This window comes from Salvia hispanica, chromosome 1, assembly GCF_023119035.1.
Source record: "Salvia hispanica cultivar TCC Black 2014 chromosome 1, UniMelb_Shisp_WGS_1.0, whole genome shotgun sequence".
In the NCBI taxonomy this organism is placed as follows: domain Eukaryota; kingdom Viridiplantae; phylum Streptophyta; class Magnoliopsida; order Lamiales; family Lamiaceae; genus Salvia; species Salvia hispanica.
This window is the reverse complement of record NC_062965.1, coordinates 27,336,734-27,351,627: the sequence shown is the minus strand read 5'-3', so window position 1 is coordinate 27,351,627 and position 14,894 is coordinate 27,336,734. Positions and strand designations below refer to the sequence as shown.

General features: G+C 33.5%; 2 protein-coding genes across 4 annotated transcripts; one reads left to right on the top strand and one right to left on the bottom strand.

Annotated features, from left to right (window-relative positions):
* Nucleotides 1–1,089: 1,089 nt before the first annotated feature.
* On the top strand, nucleotides 1,090–3,341 carry LOC125200582 (RAP domain-containing protein, chloroplastic). The gene is made up of 3 exons (XM_048098237.1): nucleotides 1,090–2,946; nucleotides 3,023–3,105; nucleotides 3,182–3,341. Exons 1-3 carry the CDS (start codon nucleotides 1,125–1,127, stop codon nucleotides 3,278–3,280), a joined length of 2,004 nt encoding a protein of 667 aa, XP_047954194.1. The 5' UTR covers nucleotides 1,090–1,124; the 3' UTR covers nucleotides 3,281–3,341.
* Nucleotides 3,342–3,435: 94 nt separating this feature from the next.
* LOC125200583 (CDT1-like protein a, chloroplastic) lies at nucleotides 3,436–5,993 on the bottom strand. Of its 3 annotated transcripts, none has more exons than XM_048098238.1 (8): nucleotides 5,897–5,993; nucleotides 5,614–5,832; nucleotides 5,411–5,530; nucleotides 4,823–5,051; nucleotides 4,079–4,712; nucleotides 3,908–3,998; nucleotides 3,665–3,725; nucleotides 3,436–3,571 (listed from the first exon to the last, which is right to left on the bottom strand). In XM_048098238.1, the coding sequence occupies exons 2-7, from the start codon at nucleotides 5,811–5,813 to the stop codon at nucleotides 3,671–3,673; spliced, it is 1,329 nt and encodes a 442-aa protein (XP_047954195.1). In that variant the 5' UTR covers nucleotides 5,814–5,832; nucleotides 5,897–5,993; the 3' UTR covers nucleotides 3,436–3,571; nucleotides 3,665–3,670. The 3 variants fall into 3 exon arrangements, with proteins under 3 accessions (XP_047954195.1, XP_047954196.1, XP_047954197.1); XM_048098239.1 differs by having other exon boundaries at nucleotides 3,436–3,568; XM_048098240.1 differs by having other exon boundaries at nucleotides 4,079–4,709.
* Nucleotides 5,994–14,894: the final 8,901 nt, after the last annotated feature.

Below are 14,894 nucleotides of genomic sequence, written 5' to 3'. Positions count from 1 at the left end.
ATATATAAAAATAGGACCTGCATGTCACTAACGTTTTCAATTAATTTTTTATTATATTTATAAAAACTCGTGTCGAATTAAATGGTGTTAAATTATTAAGAACATTGGGAATAATAAGAATAAGTACTACTAGTAAATTAAAGTAACAGAAATGGCTATAGTTTGATATCGTGTAGCATAATGTCATTACTTAATATATTTAATTATAAATTTATATACTCCTTTGTAGTTTATTATATACATTAATATTAAGTAACATTATGGTGTATGAAGTTATTATTATGAATTCTTCTTAATCAAATTATTATAATATGGGGTAGTATCTTAAATTAATATTAATAATACGTATTTGTATTAATATTGTATAAAAGTTATTATTTATGATTATGATATTACGTATAGTATATATATTGGTAGTCCTATATATTTACTTATTATATTTATGATGTATTGAATTATTATAAATTATTAATAAATTTTAAAAATATTGCATGTTAAGACTAAATGAAATCCCAAATTTATAATTGAATTGAATAACAATTGAATGAAATTTACTAGTATGAACTAAAATACAGACTATGTTACAAACTTATAACATTTAAAGCGAAATATCAATTTTCCCATCAAACTAAAACAATATAAATTAAAAAATTAATAAAAATGTAAGTAAATAGTAGTATTTATTTTCAATTAAATATACTGGTGATATTACTTTTAATTGGAAATGCCTTACTATTTTAATATTCCGTTTCCACTGCCTTATGTATATTAAGTCACCTTCATGAACAAATACTATGACTAAGACGAAATAAAATCTTAGAAAATAAGAGAAGAAATAATTACTACTAGTATAGAACGTATATATAAAGCAGCAAATGTTTCTGGATGATTTAAAGCAAAGGGTAAGATAGTCATGAAATTTTGATACTTTCTAAGTGCATTCAATTTGATTGTAAAATCTGATTATGGCTAAGCTATAATGTGGCCATTTAGCATCACCCTAAATTTATACTACTACTAGTATTTAAAAAAAATTAGAAATGTAAAATGGCTTATATATTTTGTTTTCCATTTTATACTTGTATTATCCTCTGCAGCTGCTAGCGCCACCGCCGCTATACTAAATGAAGACTTTGAAAGCCTCCGCCGTCAGTTACTCCATCTCAAATTTCCAAATCCCATCAACTAAACCGATTTCCTTCATACCTCTGCTCCCCATTACTAATTCTAGAGCTCAATTGAGCTCCCTTTCTCTCAAGACCTGCTGCGTAAGCTTCACCAAAAGGGGTAAACATTCAGCAGTTGAGACCGCCGCCGATGAAGAGGTTGATAGCGCAGCAGAAGAAGAAGAAGAAGAGGAAGAAAAGAGCTCCAATTCGATTGCTACTTCAGCCAATTGGGAGGCGCAATTTCTCGGGGAGATAAAATCCAACGGAAATTTATCCCCAAAAAAGAAGGTGAAGCAGCTGAATTCTAGGTTAATTCGAGAAAATGATGATATGGATTGGTGCGTTAGGGCTAGAAAAGTAGCTCTTAAATCTATCGAGGCTAGAGGATTGACGGCCAAAATGGAGAGAATGGTCACCGGCGACAAAAAGAAGAAGAAAAAGAAAAAGAAGAAAAAGCAGCCTAAAATTGATAATGATGATGATGAAGATGATGAATTTTTGAGTGATGTTGATGATGGGGATGAGGGTGATGTTCTCAATTTTGATTTGGACTCTTTGGATAAAGCTAGCCATCTCAGGCAAACAGTGAGCAAGATTGCAGGTGGGATGTTCGAGGAAAAGCGTGAGAGAACAATGGAGACATTTGTCGAGAGGCTTTCGCAGTTTTCGGGGCCTTCCGATCGCCGGAAAGAGATCAACTTGAACAAGTTGATTGTGGAAGCTCAGACTGCAGATGAAGTTTTGGAGGCCACAGCTGAGGTGATCATGGCTGTGGCCAAAGGGCTCAGCCCTTCGCCCCTTTCACCTCTGAACATCGCCACGGCCTTGCACCGGATTGCCAAGAACATGGAGAAGGTGTCGCTGATGAGGACCCACAGGCTGGCATTTGCGCGGAGGAGGGAGATGAGCATGCTTGTCGGGATGGCAATGGCCGCACTGCCAGAGTGCTCTGGGCAGGGGGTTTCCAACATTGCGTGGGCGCTGTCCAAGATTGGCGGGGAGCTTCTTTATCTGTCTGAAATGGACAGGGTGGCTGAGGTGGCCGTGGCAAAAGTAGACGAGCTGAATTCGCAGAATGTTGCTAATTTGGCTGGAGCTTTCGCTTCTATGCAGCATTCTGCTCCGGAGCTCTTTGCAGAGTTGTGCAAGAGGGCTTCGGTTTTGATCAATACTTTCCAGCCTCAAGAAATTGCCCAAGTTTTGTGGGCTTTTGCTTCACTCAATGAGGTTGCAGACCCTTTGCTTGACTCTCTTGATCACGCGTTTGACGGCTGCTCTGTGGTAACTAATCTTGGTGATGAGAGAGAAGCAGGTGGAAATGGTGTCCCTCTAACAGTGGGATTCACCAGAGATCAGATTGGTAATGTAGCTTGGTCATATGCGGTTATGGGGAGATTGGATCGCGTGTTCTTTTCACATGTGTGGAGAGCTTTGAACCATTTTGATGGGCGGAGTATAAGCGGGCAGCATAGGGAAGACGTTGTGTTTGCTTCACAGCTTCACCTAGTGATGCAGTGCCTCAAAGTGGAGTACCCTGAGCTTGAGGAAGCGTTGTCTAGTGAACTGGAGAGGAGAATCGAGGGCACTGGGAAAACTAAGAAGTTCAATCAGAAGGTGACTTCCTCGTTTCAGAAGGAGGTGTTGCGTCTCCTTGTTAGCACCGGGCTGGAGTGGATCAAGGAGTATAGCGTGGATGGCTACACAGTGGATGCAGTCTGTCTTGACAAGAAAGTGGCTCTAGAAATCGATGGGCCAACTCATTTCTCAAGGAATACCGGTGTGTGATTGTGGCTGTAGTTATGTTGATTAATGATGTCTCATTTGCACCATTTTGAACCTTTGTTTCTTTGCAGGAGTGCCGTTGGGGCATACTATGCTCAAACGTCATTACATTGCTGCAGCCGGGTGGAAGATCGTCTCCGTGTCTCATCAAGATGTAAGTTTATATTGTTTTCTGCTTCTTTATGCAAGGAGTTGTGTATTGATATGGTGTCTGTGTGGTATATTTGCAGTGGGAAGAACTCCAAGGCGAATTCGAGCAGCTGGATTATCTTACAAGGATTCTTGGTGATGCCTTAGGTTATGAGAGCAGCAATGCTGTAATATCCTAGTGTGGTTTTGTGTGTTCAATCAAGCAACACATAATGAAAAAGTCTGATTTTTAATGGATAAGTAAACTGTGTCTGTTTTTTGTTCCGATCATACAATGTGACTTTGGTTGAATTAACAAGGAGTACCTTAGTACAAGAATGTGGTAACAAAAAAATGAAAATCAAAAGCAGTCATTTTGAATATTAGAGCTAAAGCCAAGTGCAATATTACATGTTATATAGAAAGACTGCAGCAATCTGATTCACTATAGCAAAAACTAAAAGAAACCATGCCCTCAATTTCATTAGCTACTGCAAAGAGAGTGAGGAAGACAATATCAGAGGCAACTGTATAAAGAAAAGTCATTACAAAGTTACATACACATATTAGAAAGTAAAACTAACCTCTCATCACATAGCATTAATTTTTTCACAAACTGACTTCAGATCAGAAACCTTCCTCACACTGCAGATTAGCAGAGGCAGCTATGTTATCAAACACTTCATCTTGTTAAGAGATCCCATTAGTAATAGTATACGATTTTTTTGTTCTTGTTGAAAATTTTTATTTGCTTTCTACGTATTCAATAAAAGAGATAACAAGAATTGAGAAAATCTTGAGGCTTCAACATAAAGAAGGGAACTTACTTGTACATAAGATCACCACTAGGTGCCATTTTCTTAAAAAACCAATCTGGGGCCAGCTTCTCAAGATTCTCCATTTGTGTTTCAATCTCGCCTGAACATAACACAGAACAGTTCAGAAATTTCTGAATTGATATACCAAAAAGGCAAGAGAAGATAGAAATCTATGCTTACTGTGATCGTCAAACTCAAGGCTGTTCATGATAATTTTATGAACAAGTTCTGCCTTTGTAATGGGATTAAACTTCACTGATTGGAATATTTGATGGATCAAGGGAACAAGGTCTGACGGGCAAACTGATTTTTGCTTTTGCTTGTGGGAGAAGACGGTCTCTTCGCCATCAAAGCTAGCAAAATTTAATGCTTTCTTAGCACTTGCAGTGGACTGTTTATGGCTTGAAGTCATCTTGTTCTGATCATCGCAGATAAGCGACGAAATTGGTCTCAGGGGAGTGGACTGTGCTGGTGTTACAGCAGTAAGACCATCATTCCCAACTAAAGGCTTCATAGGGGTGGTCTCAGTCATGTTAGCTGAGGTATATGAGGCAGAAGATGACCTCACGCTTTCAAACACTTCATTAACCTCACTAGCAGATTTAACAGGTGAAGGGATGTCAGTTGTTTCCATGTCTGCAATAGCAGTCTTCTGATTGAAGAGTGGTTGGAAAAAAGGGGGAAGATGAGATGAATTCAACATCTCTGTCTCGCACAAAGTTGGCAAATTCTGAGAGGTCAAATATTCCTTAATGGGGGTTCTTTTTTCGTTGAATGGATCTGGTAGTTCAGCTTCAGGGATATCACACACCTGCTACAAAATAGTAAAACAAACTCAGCATAGCTGCATATGAGATAGTTGAATAATGTGACAACGCTATTGCCAATTACCAAAAACTTATGTAAAAGGAAAGACACTATTACCTCAGGATGTTTGGCATTAAAGTCTCTTAGCCTCGAAGAGAAAATAGTGCTCAGAGCCACATATACAGATTCATCTTCATCATGATGCTTTACAACATCAGACAGCAACCTGATATTCATCTCTACCTTCATGCACTTGGTTTTCTCATCATGAACGAGAATTTTATCGATTTGAACTGCTTCAGGAAGTATGTATTTGATTTGTGCAAGATGACTAGGTAGGAATTTTCTAACAAGGGAATGTAAAAGGGAAGGGTCAGACTCCATTCCACCAAAAACAAATATTTCACACAAAAAGTTGAATACAAGAGTAAGCACGCTAGCAAATTACGCACATGCTAACATATCATATCAGAAACTACAGTATATGACCACAAGTTCATGTGCTATGAAAATGTAGTGAACAAGAATAATCAATTTTCTGGTAGCATCCGCTTACAACGTCTACAATCTACACATAATGCACACTATAGTCACTAAATATTCTTCAAATGGAAGGACAAACAGAACAAAAAATGGCTTTATTTTGTAAATCAACCATAAGCACATAAACAAGAACTAAGAGTAAATGAAGGCAGAAGTCTTTACCTTCCAGCCAAGATTTCAATTTGGCGCCTAACGTTCTGAAATGTTGGACTCTTTTTACGCAGATTTAGCAACCTCAATGAACTCATCAGACGCCCAAAAACCTCCAATAATGTCGCATACCTAGAAATTCAATTACATGGCTTAAAATTAAACTTTAATCAAATTATCACTTGAAAAATAACTGCATAAACAACTGAGCTCACTTCTCTGGAAGCTGAGCCAGCTCATCTTTGCTCTGAATGCGCGGCCGCTCTTTCCTTTTCACCGGCGTCGGAGACGAAAAATCCTCCTCGACTGGACGAATTTCAGTAATTCCTTCCTTATTTTGCGTATCAGAAGGAGAAATTCCGGAACATTTTCCCGCCATATCTTGCGCAAACGTTTCCTCCATGGTTTTTCCCATGCTTTTTTTTAGCTGAGACCTGAATCAAACAGAAATTAGACTATTTTTCTTCACTGTTAACAAAATTCGTTGAGAATTTGAACCTTTTAGCAGTGAATTTGAAGGAAATTGGAATTTGAATTGATTTAGGGCTCTCTTCTACTGCTCACGATGAAAGGGGGGGAAATGAGCGCTTGATTTTGAAAAGGTTAGATGGGCCGAGTTTGCGGGCTCAAATCAGCCCGTATAAAGTCCGATTTAGCAATTTGCAACGATTTTGGTAAGAAATCTATTTATAATTAAATGCATTAATCAGTAATATCTGAAATCTGAATTTCAATTCAAATTTTGTCATAACAATAGTACTCAATATATTAAAATAATTCTATATTTGGCCTCAGGAATATCTGAAATCTGAATTTCAATTCAAATCTACTGAATTTATTAACGTGTCTTGAATCTTGTTATAGTCAATTTTTATTTTGTAACTATCATTTTATTAATCAAAATGCATGAGATCATTTAAGGTGACAATATCTTACACGCATTACAGATGATGTTTATGAATTTATATCAATTATAGTATTGGTAATATTGTATATGTCTTACATATACATGAACATGAAAATAAATAAGTTAATATAAATTAATGTTACAAAAAGTGGTATTCTCATAAATAAATCATATTATGGAAATATTTGAGTAATTATAGAGAATGACAGAACTACCATATAAAGGATTAATATTGATTATTTTCAATTAAATTTAATATTTTCAAATTTTTACATGATAAGCAATATATAAGTGATCTAGTGGCTAGTAATAGATCATTGTCTGTACTATTATTTAGATGCTAGTAACTTTTTTTATTCCAATCCTACATATTTATATACGTATAATACCATAGATAATAGTAGTAACATTTAGATTATAAAATTTGATTAAATTTTGACCAGTCAATTGAAAGTGTAATATCAAATCATGAAGTTTTAATTTTTCTCAATTATTTTATTCACGTAAAAACAGTATCTTTTGTTAGGTTTGGTATACTGAAAAGCATGTTTTGAGCAAGTTTCGCTTGAATAGAATCTGGCTTGTATACGTAAAACTCTATAATCCACTTTTAACCCGATTCAGTATTATTCGAGTAGTTTTGCATGAATAGAATCAGTATATTATTACATTGTGTTTGCTTGTGCATTTATAAACATTTAAATGCATAAGAAGTAAACAAAGTCTAAGTCTTTTGCTTAGTAGACTGGTTGTGGGCGGCGTCCACTTTAAGGTAACACGGTCAGATCTATGCAATGCTTTGCAAAAGGAAAAGAAGAATTTCACAACCTAGATAGGCTTAGACTACCTATCGTGAAAGGTTGCAATGTCAGTCCGCATATTTCTAAGCCTTACTGAAATAAGATGACATTGGTGTGGTATAGCACTAAACGGATCTAACAGCAAGACGTGTCTTTTATGCTATCTACTGAAAGACTAGGTCTTGGTAAAATACTATTTCTTAATCTACATATGTTAGCATTGAGCATACGGTATTGATTATGCACTACTTTGACTTATCAAATGGTGCGGATTTTTCGCAACCCAATAATCTTGATATATTGGGTAGTGGTGATTAATATCTAGCGGTGCTAGGATTGCTATTATGTTGAAACGTGCGCGATGTGAGTATCGTTTGATAATGTCCTCAAGAGGAGCTCGAACAAGTTTTTATTATTCGGAAAACTGGCCAGTTGGAGTTTTATTACTCTATGAATAATAAATAAATGATTCTTGTTAAGTCCACTATTGGAATTAATAAGATGTTAATTAATTAAGTCCATAGCAGACATTAATTAATTAATGGACATTTATATCTTAAGCGCGGGAAATAAATAATAAACAAAGTGGAAACCCGGATTACTTGTAATTTCGGATTTAGATGGGGAGAGTTCAATATTACTTCTGTAGTGGCTGCTCGTAATATTCCAATATAAGCTTGTATTAAATTGTGGGTTCAATTTAATTAGTAAAAAGCTAATTGGGGGAGCCCATATCCAAAACCTTCCATAGATCCCCGTCTGGGCCCAAAATGAACTTAATATAAATAGGAGAAAAAATGGGACATAAATCATTCATTATTATTATTCATAATTTTCGTCCCCCTCTACCTAGAGGAATTCGAATTTCTCTCCTAATTGGAGAAGGATTTCTTATGTCTTCTTTATTCGAGTCCTAGTATTTTGATAAGATCAGCCCACCCTGATATCGAGATACAGTTCGGGAACCAGAGAGAAGATCCGTGGTCTAGTATTGAAGATCATCACGTGGAGAAGGCGCGAGCAATCGACGATTCTTTGGAGAATCAAATCGGTAACCCTAAACCGTAGAATTCATGTTTTAGGATTTACTTTCTATGAGCAGGAATTATTTGCGTTATAGCATGCAATTATCTGTTTAACATGTGAATTGATTAATCGCATAATCGGTCAAATAGATCCGTGTCTGATTTATTTGTTTTGTACAAGTCTTCCGCTGTGCAAGGGGCTCCAAACTCCATCATCTTTTGCCCGGGTGAGACAAATTAGAAACTACCATTTCCTTTCTTTTGATGAAATTACAAGTTTTAATTTCTTTTCGCGCTCTAAAGACTTTCTTTTAGAATAAATTGTAGTTCAACTTGACAACTTGTATATCACAAAATTCAAGCTTAAGTCTTCATAAATTAAAAACCTCTAATATACAATAATACAAAGCTGGGCCTAATTAGTATATAGCAATATATGCCCAAATGCTTACATACAAAGTATGATAAGTCTAACTTATTGTCAAACCTATTTATGTCTTAGATAACTATGTAAGCGTTGAGAAAAAAACATAGCTTTTGATCATCGCATATTACAGTGAACCAAATTATAGAATCCTAATTATAATGGGTAGATTAGATAACCAATATTGTCATCTTGCAAGATAGTGTTTAAAAGTTCATACACTTGATTGTTAGATATAAAAAGTGGAACCAAAAAAACACTTTTATAAAAATAAAGTATAGGAAACTTATTATCAAAGAAAGTGAGAAGTCGTTAAATATCGCATAGCAATAATTGGACTTTCGATCTCTCATCAAAGAAAGCGTTTGTTTAACTTTTAAAAAGACTACGTGCCAAAGATACATCGATCGCGTTTCTAGGATTTGATTGGACCAATTCGTTCAACTAACTATACAATAAGCTTTGTTTATTATTAAAAAATTAGATAGAAATGATTGTTAAATAAAAAACTCTCTATTGGATAAACTAACTTGAATCAAAAAGGTTATTGAATTAATGCAAGAAACCGGAAAAACAACCGAAAACGAAGGAAAAGTGAAATAAAGGATCGTCAATCAAGTAAAGGAGATACGCTAGTATTTATATGCAAGACATTATATTATATATGTTGTGGCTAATGCTAACGAATTGACTTACTGTTTACAAAAGATAAACAAATTTATTACTACATTTAAAAGCACTTCAAATGTGCTAGACATAGTTAAAATTGATGAAGTTTTAAAGTAAAAAAATATCAACTATTGAAAATGCTATTGTGGGAATTCAAATGTCTTTCATTCTCAAAGTGCATGACTGTTTATTAACTGTTGCAAGGATCTAGATAGTGTTGTCACTCATGGCAAACTAGAAAAAATAAAAATATCTACAGCTACGATAGCTAAAAGATCAAAGATCATGGTAGCTAGAAAAAAAAATCTTGCTCGACGAAGCACCTTCAGACATTTCTGAATATTTCCAACATATCTCATATGATTATACGAGAAAAACAATAAAAGGCTGAGTTGGTCTAAAATGGCCGAGTTGACATTTTCATTAAGAATAAGTGATTTTTTTTATACTACTGTTGTAATATATTTATACAGTTATAATTTATTTATTCGCATTTATATGTAATAAAGGCTGTGTAAAAGGCGAAGAAAATATATCTATTGAAGTTTTCTGCAAAAATATTAAACCACGAAATGAATGAAACACATTACATGCATGCAAAATCGTCCAATTTTTTTTGTTCTTCTTGCTTATTTATAATTTGATTGTCTTTGGTTATTATTAGTATCGTTGACCTCCAAAAACTTAGTTAGAAGATTAGAATAGTGGACAATACAAATTGTCATAATTAATTCCAGATATTTAATTAATTAATTAATTAATTATGACAACATGGATTTGAAGAAAGTAAATGATGCATCCCCCTTTTGGCAAATAGAGGTCACCTAATCTAACCCGACCACGGTCGGCGCTAGCCGTCCGGACTCCCTCCACTCACCACGTGTCCCCAAAGTCTGACGTCACCATATCTTATTCCGGCTTCTCATTGGGTGGGGCTGCATAATTTATAACGTGTGGCCAGGTGGCGGCACGTGACGTAGCCCTTGTCTGAAAACGGCCATCCCCTTTGCCGCCTTATTTTTGGAAGATGCCACCGAGCACCACTCCTTGTCGGACACGTATGCGCTGAATCATAGAAAAAAGTCAACTCTTTATTTGCAAGGGCAAAACATATCTACACGTGTCAAGCTAATCCACTCGCCTTCGTATTAACGGCAATAATTAGGTCAATTATTTTGGATTCTCATTTCATTCCCATCATTGCAAGGTGGTTTTGTGATTTAATATTTGAGTGCGATTTTTGATGAAAATATCTATGTATTTATTGTTAGATATTACTCATTTATGTTTGTGAATAGGAGTTCCATTTTTCAATTTTAATCCGTCCGTGAATAGAGTTTTAGATCATAATTATTATAAATCATAAAGAGCCTTACATTCAACAAACTCATTTCACTCACATATAATTTAAAACTAATATAATAAGTATGACTCATATTCCACTAACTTTCTTCCACCCTTTTTTCCAGTCCAGATCACTTAATTCTACATTATGTTTGTGAGGAGTGGAGCAAGAGATGGTGTAGGAAAAGAATTAGGTGATCCAGCCGCCTTTTTTCTTCATTTCTTAAAACCCGTGTCGGAAAGAAATGAGACTCCTATTGGCGGACGGGGGGAGTATTGTACGAATGCGAAGTTGAGTTGTGAAAGAATAGTACTCCCTCCGTTTCACAATAGTAGAGTCATTTCATTTTCTGCACTTGTCTCGAAAAAATAAATATAAATAGTTAAAGTGAATAAAAAGTAAGGTAAGAGAGAGAATATTGTAGATAAGACTTTTCTCTACATTATTCTCTCTCTTACTTTTGTCTCTCTCCACTTTAACTATTTATTACTCCCTCGTCCACAAAAAATAGAGCAATTGGTATATGGCTCGGATTTTAATGCATAATTGGTAAATTAAGAGAGAAGGGAAAAAAATAAGAGAGAAGGAGAAAAAGTAAGTGAGAAGTAGTGTTAATGGAATGATGTATAGGGTTAATTTATTGGAACTTTCCATAAATGAATTTGCTCTATTTTTTTTTGAGAAGTTTTTATTTTAAAATAGTTTTCAAACGAGCCAATTCCTATGATTATGTGCATGCGAGCTCTTTTATTTGTTTTCTTATAATTGCAATGCAAGCTATTATTATATGGAGAATATAATGTATGTAGATGCTTGTACATATGAAATATCTAATTCCAAGATACGTGCCAAAATTTTTGAACCAATCGTTGTTCTATCAATTTAATAACTTTTTGAGACATGTGACTACTATAGGTGGAAATACTTTTGTTATGGCTTGTGCACTTAATCATCACAATTAACATATGGTACAACATGAAGTGAAACCTTAAAGATGAATTATTAGGAGTAGTTTGGTAGTAGAATAGATAATTCATCTACTCTAGAGTTATATGACAAAAAATTGTCCTAAAATGTATCTTACTATCATTTTTGTTTATTCATATTTCCTACCGAAATTTTTAAAGCCTAAAACTGAACACCAAGTATAAATATGATGATCCAAATTTTTTAAGTGTCTACGTTTTTTGGCTCCGACAGAACCTAATAGACTAGGGTTTGAATATTGCTATTGTATTTAAGTAATTGTTTCTCCTTGTTTCTGTGTATGAAAATTATATTGTGAAAATCCCGATTTGGTGTTGCCCTGGACAAATTGAGTAAAGAAATCTTGTATTATTATTATTATTGTTGTTGTTATTATCATTATTATTATTATTGTTATTTTGTGATTGTGTATGCATTATTTCCCAACACAAGTATTAGGGCTATATATAATAAACATTCAATTTATATGCTAGTGGAGTATAATTTAAGATGAATGGAATGGAAAGAGTTAGAAGAATAAGGTTTCAAAATTGTTTGCAAGAGAGCACTAAATAGTTCCATTAATAAATTAATATTGTTACTTTTAATTATATGGATTATTAATATATATGGTCAAAACTATGGCATGAGGAGTCAATTAATAATGACGACCGAGAATTGACTCTAAATTTCTGGAAGGGCTATCATCCTATCTTTTAATAATTTTTTATATTATGGTCATATTTCATGTAGAAAGGGAACTTTGTAAACCTTCGAGGATATTATAATTTCGAAAATAATTATTGTTTGATGTTTAGGGACCACTTCAAAGTTACTTGAAAATCTAAGTTGGATTTCTTAATTTTCTCTGCAAGTTCAAATAATTAATTTAAGTTTAATGTATTAAAATCAAATATACATACAAAAATAATATGGGTAACGCTAAACATCAATTAAACGAGAGTGATGCTTAAAAAAAATGATATCGCATGTTAACATAAGGTTTGTAGCATTGGAACAAATTGCATCTATTTATAAAAAAAATTCGTAGTAGTTCAAATGTCGTTTTTGGTAATAGTGATTCATCCCTAAATTATGATTTTCCACTGTATTCTTGCCTATATATGCTGTATAGTATAATAAACTAATAATAAAACAGGTGGTTTGTCGCAATTCACCTAATTGCGGATATTAATTAATTAGAATTCATGGAGACATAAAAATCAGATTTAATTATATTATTCCACAGTAATCCAAAGTACGATTGTTGCAAATATTCTTTACTTAAACAATTAACATTTTTCTATGCTTTAATAAAACCAAACAAGTCAAAACAGCATCTAACGGTGTTTCCATAAAGTCATAAACTAGTACTTATTTCGAGTAGACTAGATTGCATTTAACTGCCAAACCATATCTTATGTGGAGTATTTATGTGTTTATATGGTGTGGGTATTATTTATATATTTTGCTAGATTGCTGATTTCATCTCTTTTTTTAAAAAATATGCTGGTTTTTTTACCTTTTTTTTGGGTGGAGCCATAAAATTAGTTTGGGAGGTGAAAAAATTGTAGTACGAAGAAAGTTTGAAAATTTGAAGAGGGTTATATAGTTGATAAATTGAATAAGTACTCTATTCGTAACCTTAAGCTATTTATATATTTTTTTTTGGAGTGTTTCAACTAAATAACACTAAACAACACTTTTAAAAAATTATGTGCCCTAAAAAGCGTCTCACTTGAAACGGGACAGGAGGAGTACTTTTTTTATAAATATATAAACATGCTCCTACTTTTTTAAGGTTGAGATTTGAACCTGAGATCTTTCATCTCATGCATTGACTACTAATTCCACATATAATAAAATAAATAAATATTATTGTTATATTTGTAACTTCATATGAGAATATTTGAGTGGGTCATTTGCCTTTCTTAAGTAATTACCTTGTCCATTACTCATTTTATCAGTTTGGATTCATACGACATTGTATGTTGTTTTATTTCACTTTTATTATCATGACTATTATTCAATAAGGGTTTCTTTAATATAGTATAATAAAGAAAGGAGAAATCCAAAAATCCAATACTTGATCCAAGTTTCAATGCCAAAAGGCAAAATGTATGTGACTGAGTCTATTCATAGAACCTAAATTACTATAAAAACTGGACCACATTCAAGTTGAGCACATAGAGATATAAATACCCTTAATTTGGAATAGGAAATGTGTTTAATTTCTACTTTTCTAGCACCCCTTCCTCGTCGTTTCGAGCCAATCTAATAGTATTTGGATATTCAAGCATATCTTCTGATTTTCCTCAATTAAAAAAATGATTTCTTGATTTAAATTAAAAAAGAAATTCAGAAAATTAGAAGTTCGAGATAGATTTGGTCAAGTGACAATAATCAGAGAGTTACTACTTTCGAGGAAAAAGATTAGTTTATTACATTAGATGATAACAATATTCATGTTAGGTAGTTTTGCCGTTCAGAAGATCTAGGAGAGAGAAAAAAGCTACTCCTCTCCTCCCTCCCTACTTAATTATCCATTTTGATTATTTGAATTTTAAGAATTCCTCCCTCCGTCTTACTTTAATAATCTCATTAACTTTTCTGTCATCTTTTTATTAAAATGATAAAAAAATAATTAAAGAGTAGAAATGTAAATTAAGAGAGAGAATAATATAAAGAAGAGTCTTATCTAAATTATTGTCTCTCTTATTTTACCATTTCTCCACTTTAACTACTTTTATCATTTTTACAAAATAAGGGCAGAAAAGTCAATGGGACTGCTAAAGTGGGACGGAGGGAGTATAAGAAAAGGTGAGTTGAAAAAATTAATAGAATATGGATCTCACTTTTATATATTAGTTTTATAATAAAATATAAGTGAAATAAGTTAGTGGAATGCATGACTTGCTCAGGAAAAAATGAAAGTGGATAATTAATGGAGGACGGAGAAAAATGGTACTCCATCCGTCCTAGTTTAAGAGTCCTATTTTGCCATTTTTGTTCGTCCCAGTTTAAGAGTATGATTTAGAATTTACCATTTTTTGACACAAAATTTAGCCTCGTTGTTGATAAAATTTAAACTCAAATATCATTATTTTCATAAAAATAAAATAAAATCATAAACGTACAAAAAGATAAAAGGTCCAACTTTCCACTGCTCACTTCAATTATTACACACTCTAGCAATCACTATCCCACTTCAATTATTACTCACTCTCATAATTTTATAAAACTCGTGTCTTAAAAATTTCACTTTTAATTTGGGATGGAGGGAGTAAAAGTGGCACTCCCATAATTTCATAAAACTCGTGTCCTAAAAATTTCACTTTTAATTTGGGACGGAGGGAGTAA